Source organism: Ostrinia nubilalis, chromosome 18, assembly GCF_963855985.1.
Source record: "Ostrinia nubilalis chromosome 18, ilOstNubi1.1, whole genome shotgun sequence".
NCBI classification, from domain to species: domain Eukaryota; kingdom Metazoa; phylum Arthropoda; class Insecta; order Lepidoptera; family Crambidae; genus Ostrinia; species Ostrinia nubilalis.
Window position 1 is genome coordinate 7,607,344 of NC_087105.1, and position 23,396 is coordinate 7,630,739.

The 23,396-nt window shown below is 35.8% G+C and overlaps 5 protein-coding genes across 10 annotated transcripts in view; 3 read left to right on the top strand and 2 right to left on the bottom strand.

Moving 5' to 3' along the window:
- LOC135080666 (HSPB1-associated protein 1) overlaps window positions 1–9,679 on the bottom strand; it is a 32,553-nt gene extending 22,874 nt beyond the window's left edge. For 2 of the 3 annotated variants that reach the window (XR_010259054.1, XR_010259053.1), the window contains exons 1-6: window positions 9,173–9,679; window positions 8,657–8,793; window positions 8,374–8,498; window positions 7,929–8,053; window positions 7,712–7,822; window positions 6,919–7,391 (exon numbers count right to left, since the gene is read on the bottom strand). Coding sequence is in view for 1 of the 3 variants with exons in the window: in XM_063975357.1 (XP_063831427.1) it covers window positions 6,984–7,391; window positions 7,712–7,822; window positions 7,929–8,053; window positions 8,374–8,498; window positions 8,657–8,793; window positions 9,173–9,496 (1,230 nt within the window). In the remaining 2 variants the exon portion in view is untranslated. Of the gene's footprint in view, window positions 1–5,528; window positions 7,392–7,711; window positions 7,823–7,928; window positions 8,054–8,373; window positions 8,499–8,656; window positions 8,794–9,172 lie in introns of those variants that run through there. The other variant, XM_063975357.1, reaches the window with a different exon arrangement.
- LOC135080667 (very long chain fatty acid elongase 4-like) lies at window positions 1,247–5,389 on the top strand. Its single transcript, XM_063975359.1, has 6 exons — window positions 1,247–1,427; window positions 1,590–1,780; window positions 2,034–2,168; window positions 2,333–2,438; window positions 4,598–4,734; window positions 5,205–5,389. The coding sequence occupies exons 1-6, from the start codon at window positions 1,367–1,369 to the stop codon at window positions 5,370–5,372; spliced, it is 798 nt and encodes a 265-aa protein (XP_063831429.1). The 5' UTR covers window positions 1,247–1,366; the 3' UTR covers window positions 5,373–5,389.
- A 2,601-nt stretch (window positions 9,680–12,280) lies between the features above and the next one.
- LOC135080668 (single-strand selective monofunctional uracil DNA glycosylase) lies at window positions 12,281–17,634 on the top strand. 4 transcript variants are annotated; one of them, XM_063975360.1, is made up of 6 exons: window positions 12,281–12,741; window positions 12,844–12,869; window positions 15,448–15,567; window positions 15,786–15,929; window positions 17,062–17,217; window positions 17,408–17,634. In XM_063975360.1, the coding sequence occupies exons 1-6, from the start codon at window positions 12,615–12,617 to the stop codon at window positions 17,522–17,524; spliced, it is 690 nt and encodes a 229-aa protein (XP_063831430.1). In that variant the 5' UTR covers window positions 12,281–12,614; the 3' UTR covers window positions 17,525–17,634. The 4 variants fall into 4 exon arrangements, with proteins under 4 accessions (XP_063831430.1, XP_063831432.1, XP_063831431.1 ...); XM_063975362.1 differs by having other exon boundaries at window positions 12,281–12,454; window positions 17,408–17,630; XM_063975361.1 differs by lacking the exons at window positions 12,281–12,741; window positions 12,844–12,869 and adding an exon at window positions 13,901–14,782 and having other exon boundaries at window positions 17,408–17,632.
- Window positions 17,527–18,620, top strand: LOC135080670 (tRNA-specific adenosine deaminase 2). Its single transcript, XM_063975364.1, has one exon. It carries the CDS (start codon window positions 17,630–17,632, stop codon window positions 18,122–18,124), a length of 495 nt encoding a protein of 164 aa, XP_063831434.1. The 5' UTR covers window positions 17,527–17,629; the 3' UTR covers window positions 18,125–18,620.
- Window positions 18,621–20,638: 2,018 nt separating this feature from the next.
- On the bottom strand, window positions 20,639–22,818 carry LOC135080671 (uncharacterized). Its single transcript, XM_063975365.1, has one exon. It carries the CDS (start codon window positions 22,632–22,634, stop codon window positions 21,627–21,629), a length of 1,008 nt encoding a protein of 335 aa, XP_063831435.1. The 5' UTR covers window positions 22,635–22,818; the 3' UTR covers window positions 20,639–21,626.
- Window positions 22,819–23,396: the final 578 nt, after the last annotated feature.

The following is a 23,396-nucleotide window of genomic DNA, read 5'->3' on the forward strand; positions in this document are numbered from 1 at the left end:
AGCACAGCACTATTTGTTGGTGGTGCAAGAGGGATTTAAAAATACCCTTTGCACCACCAGTGGTGCAGGCCGGTGGTGCAAAGGGTACAAAAGGGCCACCGCAGCGGCTAGCTGAGATTGCCCTCCGGAGCAGGGATTAATCCTTTTAACCAATTCGAACAACAACAAATAACCACGATAATAAGAGCACACTTTCCAAACACAGTAGTAACGGACTTTGCACATTTTCGTAAGTCAGCATTTCCCAGAAGTTTAATGCCACACATTGTGTAAGGTCGAGTACCTACCAATTTTAAAATATCAGTGACAACAGGACCTTTGTGACCAGTGAATATCGTTTCCATTGTCTATTTAGGTATTTCGAAGAAATATCGATCGATATAGTAATAATCGTTCGTTCGTTCGTTCGTTTCAGCCAAATGACGTCGCGTCCACAGCTGGACAAAGGCCTCCCCTAAGGTTCTCCTGCGCTGACCGCATCCAGGTTCTTCCGGCGACCTTTACCAGATCGTCGGTCCACCTAGTAGAAGGCCTGCCCACGCTACACGTCTTCCAGCCCGTGATTGCCATTCGAGAACTTTTCTGCCCCAACGGCCATCGTCTCTACGAGCTATGTGCCCCGCCCACTGCCACTTGATTTTAGCAATTCTGCGATCTATGTCGGTCACTTTGGCTCTCCTGCGGATACTAATAATATAAATGCGAAAGTAATTACGTCTGTTACCTTTTCACGCCACTGAACCGATTCAGATGAAATTCGGTTTAGATACCTACTTATAAGTATACATAGATAGTTTGGGACCCTGCCTGTGAAGACATTATAATCCCGATTTTGGAAAGGGGTCATGCACGCGTGCGATAGACAACTGTTTTCGTCATGCGGGCAAAGTTGTGGACAAAAGCTAGTATCTTTTATGACTGTACTAGCTTTTGCCCGCGGCTTCACTCGCGTAAAATTTAGTCTATCACAGATCGTCATAAATTATAGTCTATAATATCTACTTTCGCATTTATAATATTAGTAAGATGTGAACCGAACCGGATGAGGTATTCGACTCGATCGACGCGACATTATCACGTCAACGACTATTTAAATAGATATAATAGAGTACCTACACAAAATTATTTGCACTGTACTTCACCAAAATGTGCATTAACAATGGAAACGCACAATATTACGCACATTATTACGGCTGAATTAAATAAGCTTACATTTATTCATGAAATAATAATTATTTAAATTCGATTTCGGTCACTTAACGTTTGATTGTGTAGACTTCGGCAAATTAATAAGACATTTTCCATTGGCCGGTTCAGAGCTGTGCTTACAAGTTGATTGTGCTCAGGATTTTGGCCAAGATAAAATATGTCGGTAATTTTAAAAGGTGCTGTTAAATTATACTATTATCTAAATGAAGAAATTGCAGGTTAGTACAATACAAATTAAGAAACCAATCTCTATTATTTGATAGGGACAGTTTGGTCTAACTATTCACGTGATTCAATGAAGTCTAAAAGACAGTTCAGTATTTGGATTTGAATAATAAAATTAATCATTTAATGAGCCTTTGTCGTATTTGTGTACCTAGATCCAAGGACACAAAACTGGTACCTAATGCGTACTCCGTGGCCAGGGCTGGCCCTGATGATTTTGTACCTGCTGACTGTATTCAAATGGCTGCCCAAGTACATGAGCAGTCGACCAGCGTACGACCTGCGGCCAGTTATAGCAGTCTACAACATTATACAAATCATCGGGTGTTCCTATGTCGTCTACCAAGTAAGTTTATAGTTTCTAACGATCTGAGTTGCGGACGAGCGCGGAGCGTTGTAAAAAATATTCTTCTCATTTAGCTCATGGACTACAGATTTTTTCACGCTTGTCCATAAGTGAACTGGATGCGTGTGGCCAGGGACAGAAGTCGGTGGAGGATTGAAGAGGAGGCCTATGTTCGAACCCCCTAAAGGCTGCTATAGATAGATAGAGACTTTTTGGAAGAATAATAATTAAAGGTGTTAATGGTTTTTGGCAGAGTTTAGCGCTAGGCTGGTTGAATCACTACTCGTTCATCTGCCAGCCAGCCGACGACGGGCCGCACAGTGTCGAGTACGCCTGGAGGGTGTGCTACATGTACTTTGTCATTAAGTTCGCGGATCTATTAGACACGGTAAGTATAATTAATAAGACATTATGTTGAAAAGTCGAATATCGGAAGATTGAAGACAGACTTTATGGTCACGCACAATTAATAAAATTACAATAGTAGAAATTATAATTGAGAATTATCATAGGAACGTTCTTCTTTATAAAGTAATTGCTTTTATATTTCAGATATTTTTCGTTCTGAGAAAGAAACAGAATCAAGTGACCTTCCTTCATGTGTACCACCACTTTGGAATGGTTGCGGTTTCATGGGGTATTGTCAAATGGGTACCAGGTTAGTAAAAAATTGTTACAACAGACCCAGTTGGACCTGCCCTCCTAGACAAGTTGCACTTTTTGATCGAATCGAAAATCGAATCCGTCATAACTCCATACACAAAAAGGCCTTTCGACCTAAGATGTTTTTATAGTATAGATACGTTATACCCGCTCCAGAATGGCAATGCAAAAGAGATCCAATTGTACCTCTTGCATTCAGTCGGACATGATCGGTTGCCGCGAACAGCCACGAATGCACTTCCCGATTGCCTTCCTGATTGATTGATACTATGCCTTCGTGTGTTTTTAGTTGATGTACAAATTACACTGCCACTATTATGAATCAGAAAAATGTGTCATTTCATTCGTAAATACAGTTTATTTAGTAAAAAATTAAATTTTAATTTTTATTCAATTTGACAAGGGTTGACGGTTGAATTTGACATGTGAGCTAAAATCTAGAGACCACTGCCAGGGGAAGTTGGGGCGAATATCTATCACTTAAGAACTCTGCATTTTAAACTCACGGAATTGTTTTTCTCTAGAAAAGAATATTATTATAATTATGTATTCCTGTGTTGACACGTATTCATCCGAAATCGATAAAATCAATGCTATGGCTATTATTACTGTATGATTATAATGATTTATGATCAAACGAAAAAGACTTACTCGAGCAACAAAATTATAGCAGAAACGAATAATTTTTTTTTTTTTTTTTTTAATTTATTTAGGAAAACAAACAACTGAACAATACATATTTTTTCTTAAGATAGTTCAATAAATATACAGACTAATTGGACAGTCAACACCGTTATCCTAGTTTAATAAAATGAACATGCAATGTACGTACCCTACAGATACTTAATAAATTACCACTACTAATAACATAAATGCGAAAGTGTCAACAAAACGCAAAGGCCACATGGAACTTCATGATACCTTACAGAACCAACTGTAAACGATCTGCGGCAAACAAGAGAGTACCAACACTGAATCGGACAACAACAATGAAACCCCACGCATTCAAGTGTCTAATCTGTTTCTCTAGTTTTCAAATTCTAATAATAATTATTATTTATTATTATTATTATTTATTATTATTATTTATCCTTGAACATTTTTACAATACGCTTCTAGTCCCAAACAAATTTGATGTACCTGTATAAATTTACAGTCTGCCAAATCAAAACTGTGGTTAATCTGAAAACCATGGGCGGACTATGTTTTCCTATCGAGGATTATATTATTTCAAAGCCTACAGTCAGAAATGCTACTTCCCGATCCCAAAAAGATTGCAATTTGTATAAATAATCGAATTTTAAAGTCTTTTTAGGGTTCCGTAGCCAAATGGCAAAAACGGAACCCTTATAGGTTCGTCATGTCTGTCTGTCTGTCTGTAGCTAGCTAGAGAATATTCCACTTTTAATCTCATACAACCTCATAAATTTTGCACATAAAAATAATCCGGATTTGAAAACTCATTATAAAAGACAAAAAAGGCATAAGACTCAAGTTGATTTGAGGGAAAATAATAAGTTACGTTTTGTCTTGCTTTTGTTTAAATATTAGTTTGATAGTTTATTCGATAATACAATAATTTAGGTTCTCTATATCTGTGAGGTTCACTCTACCCCATTCTCCTTTTCTGTGCAAAATGTCATAGTGAATAGCTGTCATAAAATAGGACTACTTGCGCCATTTTAAAATACAATAATGTAGGCGCATAACGTGTCTATTTATATGATATGTCATTGCTTTCGACCATTTTTCGACTGGTTTGCGATTATAATGTGAATTTTGTCTAGACCCACTGTTACTTGCTAGCAGCTAAGACAGTGGCGAGCGCTGAAGCGGTAGGTATCGTAATTCCACTCACTACAGTGGCGCCACTATGAGGTCCTATCAATCATTCACCAGTGGCACCAACTGGTGAGCGCAAATACGGTGCCTCTCATAAAAACACTGTGTATAGTCCCAATCCACTGAACTGTCCCACCCATGAAATTGATAGGTGGCGCCACCGTCAATACCGGTTCGCTGATTCCGATTTTTACCATGGTGGAAACCATATAGTTGAACGATATTGGCGCCCCCCTGTCAATGAGTTTGGTGGGACAGTTCAGTGTAGGTCAACTATACGAGTGAGTAGCTAACATAATACTTTTTTTGCAGGCGGCCACATAACTTTTCTGATATCGGCAAACTGTTTCGTTCACATAATAATGTACATATATTATCTACTTACTACATGGGACGAGTCGTACAAGAAATCGCTTTGGTGGAAGAAACACGTAACTCAGATACAGATTGTAAGTTATTTTGCAATCCATTTTTAAATAGGGGAAAGTATGGATCGGCAACAAAATTGGACTAGCCTCATATTACGTACAGTACCTTCTAAAGGCTTATTCCACTATTCCCCGTTGACAATCCCCGTCAACGGGGATTAGTGGAATACGTTAAAAATAAAATGCTAATACAACGGGGATTAATGAACTTTTCAGTTCCTTATTCCCCATTATAAGTTCCAATTTAACGTTAACGGGGAATAGTGAACAAAAAGTTCACTAATTCCCGTTGACGGGGATTGTCAACGGGGAATAGTAGAATAAGCCCCTCCTTCTAATTCTAATATGATAGTGAGTGAGAGTGGTAATTCTTCTAATATGAGAGTGGTCCAATTTAGTTGCCGGTCCAAATGTATTTATACTTTCCCCTACATATTTTTTTACGCTTTTTTGCTTTAATAATAAATAATCTAAAATTTCCTCCCTTTCAGATTCAGTTCACGATTATACTAATCCATTTTCTGTTACTGGTGGCGACCAAAGACTGCAGGTTTCCACGAGAGCCCGCCTACATCATGATACCACAGAACCTATTCATGGTCATACTGTTCTGTGACTTCTATTATAAAGCTTACATTAGAAAACCAAAAAGTGTATAATAAATAATGCGCTCGAGTTTGCGTGTCTTATTTACGTATATAAATAAAATAAATAACGTAGGAAGACTATAAAAAATGTGTAGGAAAGGACAGCATATTAATAGCGTGTAACACAATCAGGATGAGTTTTAAAAAAAACTCAATAAAAGTCAGTCATTTGTAAAATACTTGTATAATATTATTATAGTATCTACAACGATATTTCGCTTATGAACACTATATTTAAAGTAAAGTTACAGGTAATGCTGTTATGCTGTTAAAATTGAGCCGAATTCTACACGAATTTTAACTATTTATTCCGTTCTGTAATATTAAATTTTAAAATGTAGGTAGGTATGTATAGGTACTCGTAATGTGTGATGGAATTTGAAACGCTCTATATTTTCCACTACATATTTTGATATTGCTCCCGTTTTACTATGGAAGTAGTTGTTGCAGTTGTTTTGTGCTGTATAATTATGGACTTGCGCAATAACAAGACTGCTTTTTGCCGTTTTTAATACGCACTGTAGTATTTAGTACAAACTTTGTACAAAATTCGCGCCAATTTGAATACAACCACATTCAAACTTATACGTTAACGTCATATATTCAGCGTGAGAGAAATTCGCCTCAGTTCAAAACAATTGTTACTAACCAATAATAATAGCTTTGCCTGAATCGCCTGGTCGGCAATTCTTTGGTTCATTCCTCGAAGTTCATCACTAGAAATAATCACAAAATACATAGCGATAAGCATAAATATGCAACATTACCTATAGGCCTTAACTAACTTTGTTAATTTTGTATAAAAAAAAATCGTTTTGAATAAAAATAATTTTTTTTTTTTTTATTTCTATCGAAGAATGCACAATATTTTAAATAACAATAAGTTCTTTGGCCTGGCCAGATAACTTATAAGTGGATAATTTCAAAGATTGTATTTTTGTAAGTAAATTGATACTTAGTTGTATAGTAACAATAAAGATTTATTACGTGAACTTGGCAATGCTCTCACTCCTTGCTCGTTTCTTTCTTACTTAATTATAAACTAATTTATTTCAGTTTAAAATTTCAGTCTTAAAAGATATCCTACTTTCTCATAGTAACAAAGAATGTTACTGCACTTTACTGCCATATAAAATAAGTACGACGATTGAATCGCTCACCGTGAAATCGATTTATTGCATTTGAAATCTCACGTGTCTCTACATTATGAACTGCATGTTACATTTAAAGATTTATAACAGGCGTAATATTTTTACGACAAAATCATCTTATAATAATTAACACCTTTGTGCCGTTTAATTGGGGTCAAGGTATCACATTTTGCGTAAATAACTATAGCAATATTACGACGTAAGTATCAAAATACTATTCACTAGACATACTAGAGCCGTACAACTTATCATAATTCACATGAATGGACGGAGGGAAAACAGTCAAAGAAGGAGAAAATTGGATAGATCCGTCCCTAATGATGGAGGAGCAAAATGTGCGCAACTCTCCCTTACATGTCCACAAAAAAGTATGCCTCTCTTTACAAGAGAAGAGGTAAGACACTCACCGATAATGAAGAGTACACGGCTTCAGCTCCAACTTTGCTTTCCAAGTATGGACTAATAAATTATTCTAGTAAGATTGGCTCAATCGTGTGAACAAATTCTGTTTCACAAGTTCTATCACGTTGCCTTGGCTGAAGGCGTCTATGACCGCTTTGGTGAGGCACAAACTAGTAGTCGAGCCGTCCACTTCGTCTTCATCTAACGACCGATTACAATTCGCGTACTCTCTCAGATTCCGCTTGACTAGGTTAATCAGATCTTCACTGGATATATTAGGAACTACTTCTAGATTATTCGCCTCGTTTTCCAGCAAGGTTTTTAGGTCGTAATCTTCTAAAACAGGTGCCGTTACGTCATCATCGCAAGTCCTTTGACGTTTCACGCGGCGCGTCTTTCGCCGGTTGTCTAAATACGTGTTCGCGACTGTTTCTAGTTGCAAGAACAATACTGCTAATGGCGTGTCTGCTATGTCATCCTGAAAATAGTTAATTGGAACTGGTAAAATCTGATGTTGATTTTTGGATAATTATATCCAATGCCATGCACCACTCCTGCCTATTTAGGATTGTGAATGACGAATGTTACCTGTTATTGCAGACTATGACGCAAGTGAATGACATAATCAGTTTCCTGACAATTTGTCTGATCTCATGAAACTGACTCATAGGAATATAATGTCCAAGGTCACATAAATCTGAGAATCTCTACTGTTACACTACATAATATTTGGATCTTTTCTATTTTTTATACTATAATAAATATAAAAAAAATTACAGCAATGTTAAACATACAAACCTCATTTGGGTTGACAAGCAGTTTAGATGTCTCTTGAGGCAAATCCTTACATATTTGTGCTACCAATATCTTGATTAATGCTTCAGACACCCGTGTAGTGCCATCTCTATCCTGTAATAATTATGTCAGTTACATTATGCTGTGTTGCGTCAATATTATGAAATTCTAGGATAATTCTGTTTGTATCAAAAAAAGAAATAATAAAAGTCATAATTACATGTGGAAGCCAAGTGTTCAGTGTGATGTTTAATGGATCTATGTTCTGTACATAATGCCACCATCCTCGTGGCACCAGGAGGGCGTCGCCAGCTCTTAGTTCAACCATGCGCCCACCAGTCAAACCTGTAATTAAACAAAAATACTGATAAATAACAGTTTATTATGAAAGATTTTTCATTTATACATAATATAAATTGAGAAGTTCCATGTCTGATGGATTACAATGCACCTGTTCATTAATCTATCCATCCATAATAAAATCTGTTCAAATGTCAATGACTTGCAGCAAATCTAGCTAGCGTTACACCCTTTCATAGACTTTATTAAATTAATGGTTTCAATATTATGAAAAGATTTCTTATTTTCTTCTTCTTTTAAATTATTATATTCATTAAGATTGAGATATTTACATTCTAAACTAAACTATCTTTATTTTTACATACCATTGAAAACATCTAGATTACTGGGGCAATAGAAGTTTAATTCACTGTAAACACTGGACTCTTCATAGGGCACTCTTGTAGGCTTTAATCCACCAGTTTCTGGGGGAAACAATATCCATCGTTTTCTGAAAGAAACAAACTATTTACTCAAGCATAAAACAACACAAAGCAAATAACACTGTACACATGTACTATCTTAATATTAATCTAACAGAGTATTTACCAAAGGGTTCAATTCAATATGAGACTGATAAAAATTAAATTTTGAGTATGTAATCCTTACATGCCATGAAGTTGAGCTACAATGTTGAATCCATACGTATCCTGATGGGCCGGAGTGTGAGCTCCGCGGCTGCCTACCCACAGTGTAGTTTCTGCAGCACCTTTGTCAGGGTACCCAAAGTCTTTCCATGAAACTGCCTGTCAACAATTATAAATTATGTAGTATGAAATGATGACTAAAAATTTTCTGAAAATTAGTTCAGGTTGATGAATATTGTAAGTATGTACTATGTTAATAAATGTTTTTAAAAAGAATAAAAAAATATTATATTCTGAAATATTAAATAAACTGTAGGTAATAAATACTGTGCATAAAGTTAATGTTATGTAAATTACATTACAGTAGGAACTGTTATCTAATCAAAACCTGAAACTTAAAATGTAAGAAATTAACTAACTTTACCTATTTAAAAAAATTCAAATCCTAACAATAATCATCTTATCTATTTGTAACAATGGAAGGGATTCTTAAATATAATTTGCTAATTTTACCAGGTTAATGAACAAAATTACATACCTTGTTCAATTCAGTATCAGCCCCAAACCATTGATGGAGATACTTGTAGTCAAAATACATCCATTCATCACTACTTTCCAAACTGTCCACGAAAGTTTTGAACGTCATTGATTTCAACTTGCACTTCCTCTCCCAACAGGGCTCGTCGGAGACGAAATCTCTTTTCAGACATCGAAAAGGTATTTCCTTGTCGCCAAACACCGAGCACCATTTCTCCGAATCCCATTGGCATACAGGCCAATTAACAAAACCCCGAAAAACTAAAGGTGTATTACTTTTTGCAGTTAAACTACGTATAACCTCGCCGCTAAGTAAAGTAGACATTTCATGAAACTTTTCCTATAATCATTTGTTTTAATTAAAATCTCATTATCCCTTAAACTGCGGAATATAAAAACTGTCAATCTGAGGCAACATAATATGTCTGGCTACGCAGTCGAGGGTTTAAGCAACTTGCACTACGCAATCCAAACACTTGCATTTTCAAAGAATGAATGAAAAAAAAATTCAATGCAAAATGATAAGCGAATGAAAATGACATCGATGACATTTGATGACGGATCATCCGTCATCAAATCCGTCACGGATGGCATTTTTTGTTCTTTTACAGAAAAAAAGCAAAGACATACAGTCTACATTTAGTTTTTATTGATCGCATAACGAGAGTTGAGGACTTGAGGCCACAGATATGGATTAGAGCTTGAGGCCATCACACAAGTGACACAAGCGAAGATTTTGAAGATTTTCATATAATTAATTCAAATATTACATCAAATTGAGTGGGTTTGTTCAGCAGACTTCAGCGTGATGATCACAGAGCCGTAATAGGTGATGATATGGCATCTCATGGCAGTGGTGCCAGATTAGGCGAATTATCGCCATTTAGGCTACCTCTGAGGGTCAAATGGCGACCAAAAAATGCAAACGGCTACCAGTAGCCATTTAGGCTACCTAGAAAATAAGATCGGGCTATTTAGGCTACTTCAGGATTACCTTGGAAAAATAAATCATAACCTAGTATTCTGTAATTCAGTTAGTTTTTTAAAATGACCCCCTACCCCCTTTACTACTCTAAAAAGTCCAAACTCCGTACTAAATACGTCAATTTTTTTCTAAGTGTCAGCCCCATACAAATTACGTTCGAAAATTCGGTTATTCGGCTAAGTCCTGCACCCTCTTTGCTACACCCTAACCGTACATAAATAATAATTTAATGATCAAAATCTGTTTACTTTACACATTACCGGTGGGCCAGCTGGTACTCTATCTATACAATGCCTAGGACTGCCTAGGTAAAGTATTTATTGAACAATAATATTTTATACATTGCCTACGGCCATTGTACAGGCATTGATTTTACACATTGACTAGGGATTGTATAGAATTCCTAAATTTTATTAAATTGCCGCTAACACATACATTACGCACACACTTATACGCAATATAAATACACGATTTAAGAAAACAACATGGCCGCAATATAGGAAATGACAGGTTTTGTGTGTGTGTGTGTGTGCGTGTGTGTGCGTGTGTGTGTAGTTGTCAGCTGATTGCCTATATTGCAGCCATGTTGATTTCTTAAATCTTGTATGTACTCGGCACTAGTCAGGTAGTTAGTGACGTCACATAAAAATGTTGCCAGAATGAGTAGGCTGACCAAACATTATCTATCTCTTTTTTCATATGTCACCATGGGTAAGTTAGAAAGAGATAAACAGTGTTTGTCATTAATGTGTCGATTTGATATTATGTACTTTTGTATACTTACCTCAAAATGTTAGGCGAATTAGGCTACTTCAGGAAAAAAAAATATTAGGCGATTTAGGCTACTCGGTAGGAAAAATTAGGCGAATTGAGTTAGCTGATATCTGGCAACCCTGTCTCATGGCTCTCCATAATGATTAATGCTCAGTGTTTCGCGACTTTCGTTGCGCGACCTAGAAAAAAAAGTTCTATAACAAAAATAAAAACTGAAGACTTGGCTGTATAGCATAATGCCTTTGACTTTTTCTGCAAAAGGAAACTCGAAAAAAAAGAAGCAGCAAAAAAAAAGAAACTTGACACTAATGACATGACATTGACAGACTGACTTTGACACCCATAGAGAAAAGTAATACATAGGAAATAGAGAACCCTCTCTGTCAAATTTTTGAGCCTACTAATTAACAGCCTGGTGTTAAATTCCCTGTACTTAACCTACGTACGTAACGCTCACATACATACATAGTACACGCACACATACATACATAAAGTCCACGCACACATACACACAGTTCACGCACACATAGGCCCTCATAACCTTCAAAGAATTATTGTTTTTATGATGTACAATGTAGAATTTTTTCAAATCCATTATTTTGAAAATATTTATCTTTATGGTGTACGTATTGTATTATTTTCAAAACAATGGATTTGGAAAAATTCTACATTGCACATGGAAATGCAAATAAGTAAACAAAAACTTTTGAATTTAATAATTTTACTTTATTTATGAACACACATAATATTATACACCAAAAGCGTCTTTTCGCAAAGTTTTCAACAACACTAAAAAAGCATTTGCAAATTGAGAAAACTCAGATCACTTGTGAACATAACAGAAAGTTTCTTCGCGATTCACGAAGGAACGAACAAAACTCCGATGAACCAGAACAGCAGCAGGTACGAAGGAATGAACTTGAATTTGACTCGACGACTCTTCAATACTTTAATAGGGCCACAGAAAACTTAAATGATGGCTAAGAAAACAAGAATGCATTTAACATAACAAAAACAACACCGGCCATTTTGGAGGAAAAACAAAGTTGCCATATGTTAAATAGTAATTTCTACTACTCTATATGTAAATTATAACAAAAATGTCAATGTTCAGTTTTAAATTAAAACAAATTAATTTCATTTAAAAAAAGTTTTCACATTGTAATTAACAATATTCTCAAATATATTTTAATTAAGAAAAAAAATGAAAATATGAAGGAAACAGAAGCAGTGACATCTAGAGCGTTTTAGGGTAGTTAAAAAGTATTTGAATTTATTCACCGATGTCGCTGTTTGGAAGCAAGTTTCACTTCGATGACCGTTGTATGGAAGTTTCCACACCCTGTTGACACCAACCAAAACATGAAAACACAGATTTGTTAATTTGTTTGTATTGCGAGTGAAAATAAAGGCTTTTTCACAGATGGTTTCTTGATAAAATATTCCATGATTCCCAGGCCCTGGCTAAGCAAATTACGAAGAAGAAAATTTATGTGGATCGAGCATAAAATTTGAACATTACAGGTAGAAATTTACTTGGGCTAATTCGTATGAAGTTGTTTTGTTGTACTTTTTTTTGTCGATCCTTCAGGATCTGTGTTGATAACTACTGCTGGTGCATGTCCCAATAAATTGTGTTTTATGAATTTGTGCTAATCAACCTCTGCCAAGGACAATAATAAAAATGGAAACCTCAGAAGTGATTTCTGAGTTTTTTTCCAAAGAACTACCCATATCCACAAAATTTCTTAATCTGATTGACGAATTAAACGATGCCTTAGAAGAGTTTCAACTTCCTGGACAAGTACAATGTGTGTATAACCCAACTATTTATGCAAGACATACGTTTGAAATGTATGTTAGAAAATATTGCAATACCAAAAAACCTATAATGTATTTTGGTATGAATCCAGGTCCTTGGGGAATGTCTCAGACTGGAGTAAGAGATGTTTTTATACCACTTGCATGGTAAAATTATTCTTGTCATTATTGTAGTTTCATAAAATATTAATATCATCGGCTTGGCTTGGTAGGTAGGTATGTCGGTACCTGAGTTTGTGGCAGATTTAGTTGGCTCTCACTAATGTACAGTCATTATTATTTCAGTAGTGTAAATCAGTGTCAAAAGTATCAGTGTTGCAATATGAAGGCCACATTAATATTTAAATAAATTAATAACTAAAAAAAGGACAGGAAAATGAAATCTCATTTAATATTTTACTACACTGCCACTTTTGCTAAATTGATACTACACTCGCGAGCAAAACTATGGAATCACTTACATGAAGTTGTTTCCACGCGATCTTGTGTACTAACGAATTTGTTAGTAACAAAAAAAGTCACACCATTTTAAAGATTAAACTTTTACCTTTAAATTGATACCAAATTCATTTAAATCACACCGGTATTTAAAAAGATATCCCGGCTGATGTGAAGAAGTAAGGAAAAAGACATGTATCAACTGTTTGATACGTCGCGAGTTGCGGCCTACTTACCCCCCTATAAAAACACGTGTTTTCGGATTTTTGCTTTCACACGTTGATCCATACACATCTCCGCTTTTTTTGACACTTTACCTGGGATTCTACACCTACAGAAGCAGCACAAATCGTTGCACTATTGCAAGAAGGGCTCAGCCAGCGGGCTGTCGCACGTCAGCTCCACATAAGCCAGTCCTGGGTTTCGAAAGTTTTAAGACGCTTTCGGGAGACTGGTGGCTTTATCCCGAGACCAAGTTCTGAACAGCGCCGGTGCATATCGCAGAGGGATGACCGTTTTTTCATGTCAACCTCTCTATGAAATCATCATTTGAGTGGTATCGACGTCCAGCAAGAGCTCAGAAATGTTCGTAGGATAGCTGTTAGCGTGTGGACAGATCGTCTAATAAGCAATAGAATTTGACTCCAAAAAGGCCTGCCACAGGCTCGAAACTGACGGCAGGTCACTGACAAGCACGCTTTCAATTAACTCGCACTTATTTTGATGGGAAGGCGAGTAATGGAGGCGAGTTTTGTTCTCCGATGAATGCAGACTGTGTTTGCAGTGCAGCAGTTGAAGAGGTCGGGTCTATAGGCAGCCTGGGGAGCGATTTGTGCAGTACTGGTTCGCTGAAACAGTGGCTTATGGGGGTGGCTTGCTCGACTTTCCATCGAGATGTGTACGAGCAAATTGAAAGCGTGCTTATCGGTGACCTGCCGTCAGTTTCGAGCCTGTGGCAGGCCTTTTTGGAGTCAAATTCTATTGCTTATATCTTAGACGAACTGTCCACACGCTAACAGCTATCCTACGAACATTTCTGAGCTCTTGCTGGACGTCGATACCAGTCAAATGACGATTTCATAGAGAGGTTGACATGAAAAAACGGTCATCCTTCTGCGATATGCACTGGCGCTGTTCAGAACTTGGTCTCGGGATAAAGCCACTAGTCTCTCGAAAGCGTCTTAAAACTTTCGAAACCCAGGACTGGCTTATGTGGAGCTGACATGCGACAGCCCGCAGGCTGAGCCCTTCTTGCAATAGTGCAAGGATTTGTGCTGCTTCTGAAGGTGTAGAATCCCAGGTAAAGTGTCAAAAGAAGCTGAGATGTGTATGGATCAACGTGTGAAAGCAAAAATCCGAAAACACGTGCTTTTATAGGGGGTAAATGGGCCGCAACTCGCGACGTATCAAACAGTTGAAACATGTCTTTTTCCTTACTTCTTCACATCAGCCGCGATATCTTTTTAAATACTGGTGTGATTTAAATGAATTTGGTATAAATTTAAAGTTAAAAATTTAATCTTTAAAATGGTGCCACTTTTTTTGTTACTAACAAATTCGTTAGTTCACAAGATCGCGTGGAAACAACTTCATGTAAGTGATTCCATACTTTTGCTCGCGAGTGTATTATGCATGTTATAGTTACACATTGTGAACACTTTTAAATATCTATCATTTATTAAGACATATTATTTTCTTTAGCTTTAATAGACATAATGCTTAGAGCTGTAGATAGCTCTTTTGGTATTCACTTAAAAATTTAACATACAACTAACAATTGAAACTTCAGCCAAGTATTATGCATTACTCAAATTAACTCATTTTTATAGTTATAGAACCTTTTAGTGCCCTCACTGCGATCCTAGCTAAAAACAAGTGAAGTCAGCCAGTATTCGGTGCAGTCCTGTTGTCCCCCCTGGTTAGCCCCCCTGAGGGGACAACAGGACTGCACCAAATATTCAGAAGTTAACAGTCACTATTAGTTTGTCAGAAAAGGTTCAGCCAAACCAATGCGATCACACGCAATCAGCCGGCGTGCAGCGATGGCAATCAATGCATTTAAGAAGCGGAGAAGATCGCATTGGTTTGGCTGAACCTTTATGGTATTGGTTTTTTTCAGTCTGCATGAACTTAACTAGGTATATTGATACTACTGTTTGGGATGCATCATCATCAGGATGCATGTATGCTTTAAATAGAAAATGGCATTGTATTTTTTTTTTTTCTGATCTATAAAGTTAATACAGTCACAATTTCAGGTGCCATTTGGGGAAATTAGCTCAGTAAGAGACTGGTTACACATAGAAGGCCCGGTTGATAAACCACCAAGTGAAATAACACCACGACCTGTAAATGGATTTTCGTGCACAAGAACAGAGGTATGATTTCATAACATACCTTTCATGAGTTTAAATAAAATTATAAATAGGTACATAATAATTACAAAATAAATTAAACTAGATATTTGCGTAAGAAATAGGACCTCACTGGTTACCAGGTCTCACTTATAATACTTTTAAACAATAATTATTTTGAATATAAGCATAATTAATTTTACTTAACACAAAGTAACTTATTGTATTTTCTTATGTTTCAGATAAGTGGTAAAAGATTCTGGGGACTATTCAAGGATATATGTGAAACACCTGAAAACTTCTTCCGCACAAGCTTTGTGTACAACTATTTGCCTCAGCAATGGATGAAAAACAATGGGTGCAATTTAACACCAGGGGATTTTAGGGTATGTTTCAAGACTTTCAAGAAATATTTGAATTCTTGGTATTATTCAAGTTTGTATCTGCTTCATTTTTGTGACTATATTTTTTTTTTATAATACACAATAGTACTTTGTCTATACTTATAATAAATCTGTAGAGAGGTCAATTCTGTACATGAAATATATTTTCAAAATAACTATCAGGGGGTGATTAGTGATCGATACTGATGCCAAAAATGCAATCAGTAAAATTTTTGTCTGTCTGTCTGTCTGTCTGTCTGTATGTTCCTTATAGAAACAAAAACTACTCGACGGATTTTAACGAAACTTGGTACAATTATTCTTCATACTCCTGGGCAGGTTATAGGATACTTAGGAATTCCCACGGGAACGGGCATTAGCGGGAAAATCCTTTTGTATGAAAAATCTAAACCGCTTAAGTTAGACGCTTGAAATTTGGCAAGCAGGTACCTTAGTAAACTTAAAGCTTAGTTATAACAGGATATTGCAAAATTCCTACGGGAACGGGAATTAGCGAGAAAAAACATTTGTATGAAAAAATCGAAGCCACGTAAGATAGACGCTTGAAATTTGGCATGCAGGTACCTTAGTAAATTTAAAGCTTAGTTACAACAGGATATTGCAAAATTCTCACGGGAACGGGAGTTAGCGGGAAAAAACATTTGTATGAAAAAATCTAAACCGCGTAAGATAGATGAAGGGGGTAAAACGGGATCCACGCGTACGAAGTCGCGGGCGGCCCCTAGTTATTAAATAAACCAAAAGCCTGAATGAAATGTAGGTATACTTGAGTGGCGAACATATAGACGACGACGACTTTATGTAGTTGTTACCATTTTGCAACCAAAATTATAGTCTGATGCTGTATGGTGGTTGTGGTTATCACACTGCGCCGCGCTCCGACAGATTTAATCATTGTATGCAAATACCTCAGTTTGTATAGAAAACACGCGCGGCACTTCACACTGACAACGCGTCCGCGCGCGTGATTTTTTATATTTAAATCACGCGCTCCGCGGCGGAGCGCGGCGCAGTGTGATGACCGCCTAAATATGATATGACTGTACCTACCTACCGGCTCTCAAGCGACGATTATGGATGAGTGTTTTAATGATAAATCTGTTTTATTTTTCAGGTAGCACAAATGCAACCGTTATTTGAAATATGCGACCCAATATTTATTAAAATTCTTCAATTGTATGATGTCGAGACAATAGTGGCAGTTGGAAAATTTTGTGAAACTCGCGCACAGAGGGCGCTACACCGTTATTTACCTGGAAATTGCATACAGGTAACACTGAGTTTATTGTTGCCCTGAAATTTTAGATGAGTCTTGTTTTGACCTTATACTCTTATCTTACTTACTATTATTACTTATATGTATTACAATAGACATGAGTTACAAAATAAAAATAAGTAAGTTTTAAAAAAGTTGAATAATAAAAGTACATGATAATCAAAGATTTTTATTTCATTTACAGATTTTGTATTTGCCTCATCCAAGCCCAAGAACCGTCAACAACAATAATTGGGACAAAAAGGCTATTGATTGCTTGAAAAACCTGAATTTACTAAAACACTACACCAAGACTGAATGAACTAGTTAGAGATGAATCATTAATTTGAAGATTTTATTTTTAATACTCAGAATTTTCAAGATTATTAAGGATATAGTTAGGTAAACTAGTTTGTACTTACCAAGGATGATTGAATTTATGAATCAAGCGTTAGAGCTAGCCAAAGAAGCTTTGGAGGCGAAAGAAGTACCAGTCGGATGTGTGTTCGCCGTGGACGGAGTTATCGTCGCCAAATCACGCAACTGCGTAAACCTCACGCGTAACCCCACCAGGCATGCCGAGATAAACTGCATAGACCAAGTAATTGAATACTGTATGCTTAATAATATAGACCATAAGGCTTATTTTAAGAAAGTGTCCGTTTATGTGACAGTTGAGCCGTGCATCATGTGTGCTGCCGCTCTCGACAATCTCAATGTTTTAGAAGTTGTTTATGGATGTGCTAACGATAGATTCGGTGGTAAGACAGTCTTGGATGTTAGTCAGTTTTACCAAAACAGCTACAAATTAAATGGGAATTTAATGGCGGATGAAGCAATGTCCCTATTGAAGCAATTCTACAAAGGATCTAATCCGAACGCTCCAGAGTCAAAAGCTAAAAAAAAGAAAGAATGTGAATGATGATGATTATTTGATGATTTAATTAAACCTAGGCGCAGACCACCAACTTTTAGTTTGCCGATAGTTGGGCACGATTCTAATTTGTATGACGAATCGGCCGATACCAAATCGGTGTAATGTGCGCACTTTTGTGGCACTTTCATACATCTCCATCCTGATCAACAGCCCGACCCAATTATCGGCCATCTTAAAATCGGTGGTCTGCGCCTAGGCTAAATTTTCCATTTACCTATTAAGATTTGATACAAATTTTTGAGACCTGCCCAGCAACCGCGCGATTTTAGATCTATTCCACTTTGATCACTTGGGTAATCTAATCTAGGTTATCAAAGGGAATAGACCCGATTTACCCTGTCTGAATAAGGCCTAAGATACATTCTAACTTAATTATTATTATTTACGGGATTGCTACCATGTACTTTAAGTTTCTTTTATGTTCTGAAACTTCGAACACATTGTTTCATATTTTTTTATAAATAAAAAAACTATTCCAGGTTAAAAACTTTTCTTATTCTAACCCATGGATATCCACACTACGAATTTATCCCGTTTGAATGGAAATTCTTTAGTTTCCATTCTAGTTAAGATCGGGTTTTAATGTGCGATTGCAACAGTGTTTCAATAAATTACGTAATAATCTCGACATATCCCTATAAGTCCATGCATGACAAACTTTTCGCTATGAAGTAATATGGAGAAACGGGAACAAACGTAATATCGTTATTAATATTAAAATATTAGGTAAATCAGGTAACTAGTAGGTAGTTCGCCTACGTCTAACCCGATCTGGATATTATTTAAATACATAATTATGTAATTAATTACTGCTTACTTTTGTGGTCCTAACAATAATACAAAAATTGTCCATACATACAAAGTTTCTTCAAAAATCTCTATATTTTCTGCTATACTCCTTTTCATAACTATTTTGAGGGTTTTATTTCAAAATCAAATTAAAAATAATAACCACGTTATGAAGAGTTTAAAAAAAATCAATATCAACTTTGTATTATTATTATTCCAATTTCTTCCATAAACTTTGATTTTTTCACGAATTTCAATATCGAATTACTTCATAAATTGGAAAGAAGAACATATAAAAAAATATAATAGAACCAAATAAAACAATTGGTTGAAAACACGCGAGAAATAAAATTGAACCACAGTTTTAGGTCTTTCGGAAAAAATAAATAAAAACTAAAATATCAATAAAAAAAAGTAGCTCACATAGGGTAAAAAAAGCCAACTTGTATTCTCAAAATGAACTTACCTACCTATACACCCACGAAGTTTTTCTAACCTTCCGCCAAACACCCTGTATATTTAGATAGATTAGCGGAAATAATTAGAATGTGGAAAAAAAACATTTTACAAACTTTAATCGAACCATAAAATAAATACCTAACTTTTTTAGATTGGTACTCTAACTGAATGGATGGATAGTTCCCATTCTAATTTCAATTTGCCCAAAAAAAACATTTTACAAACTTTAATCGAACCATAAAATAAATACCTAACTTTTTTAGATTGGTACTCTAACTGAATGGATGGATAGTTCCCATTCTAATTTCAATTTGCCCAATGGTTGACTAGAAGAGAATGCCATGTCGTCGTAGGTACTTGTCAAAGCTATAGGGCAAAGCCTAGCCCATAAATTCGTCTTTTGTACTTTAAATATGTTGTGCAAGATATTTTAAAATAATGCAATATATTAAAATGCGGGATTTTTGGCTTCGTCCCTTTCGTCTGTAGCGGCATCCTTACGATACGACATCGACGGGAAAGGCGGGAGCAGAGGACCACTCGTTTGTCTTTATCGTCGTCGAATGTACCTATTTGAGGATTCCGTCAACTGGGACCGCAATGAACTGGGACCGCGGTCCCAGTCGCCGGATGCGTAAAAATTAAATAATTTTCTTCCGGCGACTGGGACCACTCATGGATTTTAGTACTGTACCGATTTTGGATTGAATAATATTTTCTTTAAAGTTATCTATGAGTGGTCCCAGTCGCCGGAAGAAAATTATAAATTTTTTATGGATCCGGCGACTGGGACCGCGGTCCTAGTTAATTGCGGTCCCAGTCGCCGGAAGCCTCCCTATTTTTCAAATTATTTACTGCTGTACCGGAAGTCACGCATCATACTTATTACTTTTATTATTAACAGATTCATCTTGCAACTTTACAAACGTACTTTATTGATGTAATTGAAAGGGGAAAATTTTAAGTAAGGTCACAATATTTTATCTTGTCGCTTCATGCAAGTAATAGGAGGCGACAGAAACATAATATCATTTTGAAGACTGAACGAAACAACAGCCAACTCAACTGTTTTGTTTTCTACAGCTAGAAGGAATTTAGTGTTTCGCGTGTTTAGGAAGCCCTAGACGTAGTACCTACCTAGACTATGTACCTAATATCCATTTTGTTGGTTTTTAATCCGAAAGAAAAACGACCGAGCGTTATCGATTCAAAAAAAGTTTAATAAATGAGAGTTGTAAATAAAATGTCTCGTAACTTTAACATATTTATTAGGTCAGCAAAAAATTAATACAATCCCTGTTACAATGTATTATTTTCACATTATTATGTTTAATCAAGCTTAGATAATACCTAGGTATTTCATATTGCATACATACCTACTTAGCTTTATAACAGCATAGATAGATAACACATTCATTTGGTTTACAAATATGAATTTTGTATGTAGACATAGAATTAATGAATAAAATAAGAACTATCAGGCCGGTAACCCATTACTAGGTAGGCTATGTAAAAAGAAAGAAGTTGGATGCGCGAAAGTATTTCTGTGACAAAGGCAAACCACGCGGGAAGAGCCGCGGAAAAAGGCAAAGATAAATAAAATCTAATAAAAATACCCAAGAGGCGTATTTTTGAAGCACTTTCAATTCAAATACGAATTAGCTCTAATCATATCGGAATTCGTATAAGAATTTTGCATGCAAATTAGATTTTTTAATGCTTTAAAAATACTTTTCCGGATATAAATGTACCTATAGATACCATCAAACCATACCTATTGATAATATATTAGAACTCTTTTTCATTCATACATTTCGTCTTATAACTAGAGCTTAATTGCTCACTGTTTCAACATAAAAGTGAGATCTATAACTGGAATAACATTATATTAAACATTTCCCTTTTGTATGCCTCAAAAGCCACTACAGTCAAAATATCCACAAGGATATCACAGACAATTTTCACTAAACCTAATATGAGATCTCACAATTACATTCCCACAGTGATGAAAAATCATTTGTACAATAACAGGGGTTTAAAATATTTTAAGGCAAGTAACTAAATGCATTGTGCTTAACATGTTCCCTTATCAGGTGTAAACTACAATAAAACTGGGAGTAAACAAAATAAGAAATTAAATAATATCCTACCAAAATTAAATTAATTTACATAAGTAAGTATAAAAAAAACTTTCATAATCACATTCCAGAGGCTCATTTCATGAACCTGTAGGTAATGTTTACTCTTTTGGACTATGAAAACCATTAACAAGAGGATAAATGGGCTCTATGTCATCAGCCACATCATTTTGATCACCATTAGTGTGAATTTCATTGCCATTGTTTACAGTCTCTGCTATCTCCAAATCGTTAATGGGACTCTGACTTCGACTAGAGCTACTACTACAACTGCCTGAGCTAGAAGAGCTATCACTTTCCGAGTCTTCACTTGTTGACCCATGTGATGTTTGTCGTAAATGCTCATTTTCATGTTGTAACTTTTCATTGGCCAATTTTAGATCACGTATTTGATCTTCTTGTTCTTTCAACCGTTGCATAATTTCATTTACAGCTGGCTCATAAACTGTATTGGATTCAATAGAGGTACCCGATGTATCCCTTTCCGTTATCATGCTATCTTTATCTGTAAGAGAGGCATCCTTTTCAGATCCAGAACAATCCTTGTCACTAAAATATTTCGGCTTAGAACGTTCAGTTCGTTTGACAAGATTGTCATATTTTGCCTCAAGTAATAGATATTCTTGAATGAGTTCATTCTTCGACATATTTGATAAACGTTCGCATTGCGCATCCTCATAAACGCTAGAAAATTCTTTAGTCAAGTATTCCTCTTCATCTTCCGGAAGAGAAAAAAAATAATTGTCTTCAGAATCAATGCTGAAACTCGAATCACGAGTACGTGCGGAAGGTGTTCGCATGATGAAAGTATTTTCAGGCTCTGGTTTATGAATTTCCATTAAGAACTGATTATTGTTGAAAGGTGCACGCGACTTCGTTAAAACCATTTTACGAAACCTGTTGTTCCTTTTAGATTTCTCGTATTTTCTTCTTTCTTGCCAAGGTATCTTCAAAAACGGTTTCATGATTTTACGTTTAGTTTTCCCGCGCCTCCTCTTCTTTTTAACACTGCCCTCTAGGATTGGATTCTGCGTTTCAAGCACAGATGGCGCTTCCAGCACAGGTCGCGTCGGGTCGCCATCTTTTATTTCTGATATATTTACATCCATTATTATTATTATAGATCCAAATTTACTCACAATTCAAGCTGACTGCAGCAGAATAAGTTGATTAGAGTTTTGAAATACTTTATAGATCACCAACTTTGAATAAAGCTCTATAAACACGCAAGTACAACGGAGAGGTCCGCACTCAACAATTTCAGTTCCGCCATCTTTATTTATATTTATTTCTTCCATCAATTTTATAAGTATGCGGACCTTGCCATTTGAAAAAATAAAATGTATTAGTAGAAAATTACAATTTGCGTCTGAATCAAACCCAATTAACCTAAAGGACAATGACCAAAAGTGGTCCAAATGTCCACCACTAATGAGACCTATATTGGCTTATAGTCCATTAAATAGAGATTAACTTTCAGTATAGGTAGAAAAAAAAATAAGCTGTCAGTAAAAAGTTATGACTGTATGAAAAATTGTAGTAGTTTACGCGATAATCTCAGGAACTATAGGTGTACCAGAATCTCATGGCAAATGGGGAAAATAAACTTTGTTGAGTGCAATACTGGGGAAATTGGATTAAACGATCTTGATACTTTTTATTTTTTTATTTATGACTTTAATATTAATGAACATGAAGTACGAATGGCTAAACACATAAAGTATGGTATACATTTTATATCTTATCTGTATACTTATAACTTATCACTTCATTCAGAACTAGAAAACGATTCTAAGAACTCCACTTGCATTTCTTGTTCTTCAATAGATGATCAAAGAGGGAAAGTACTCTTAATACTGTAGATAGAAAAT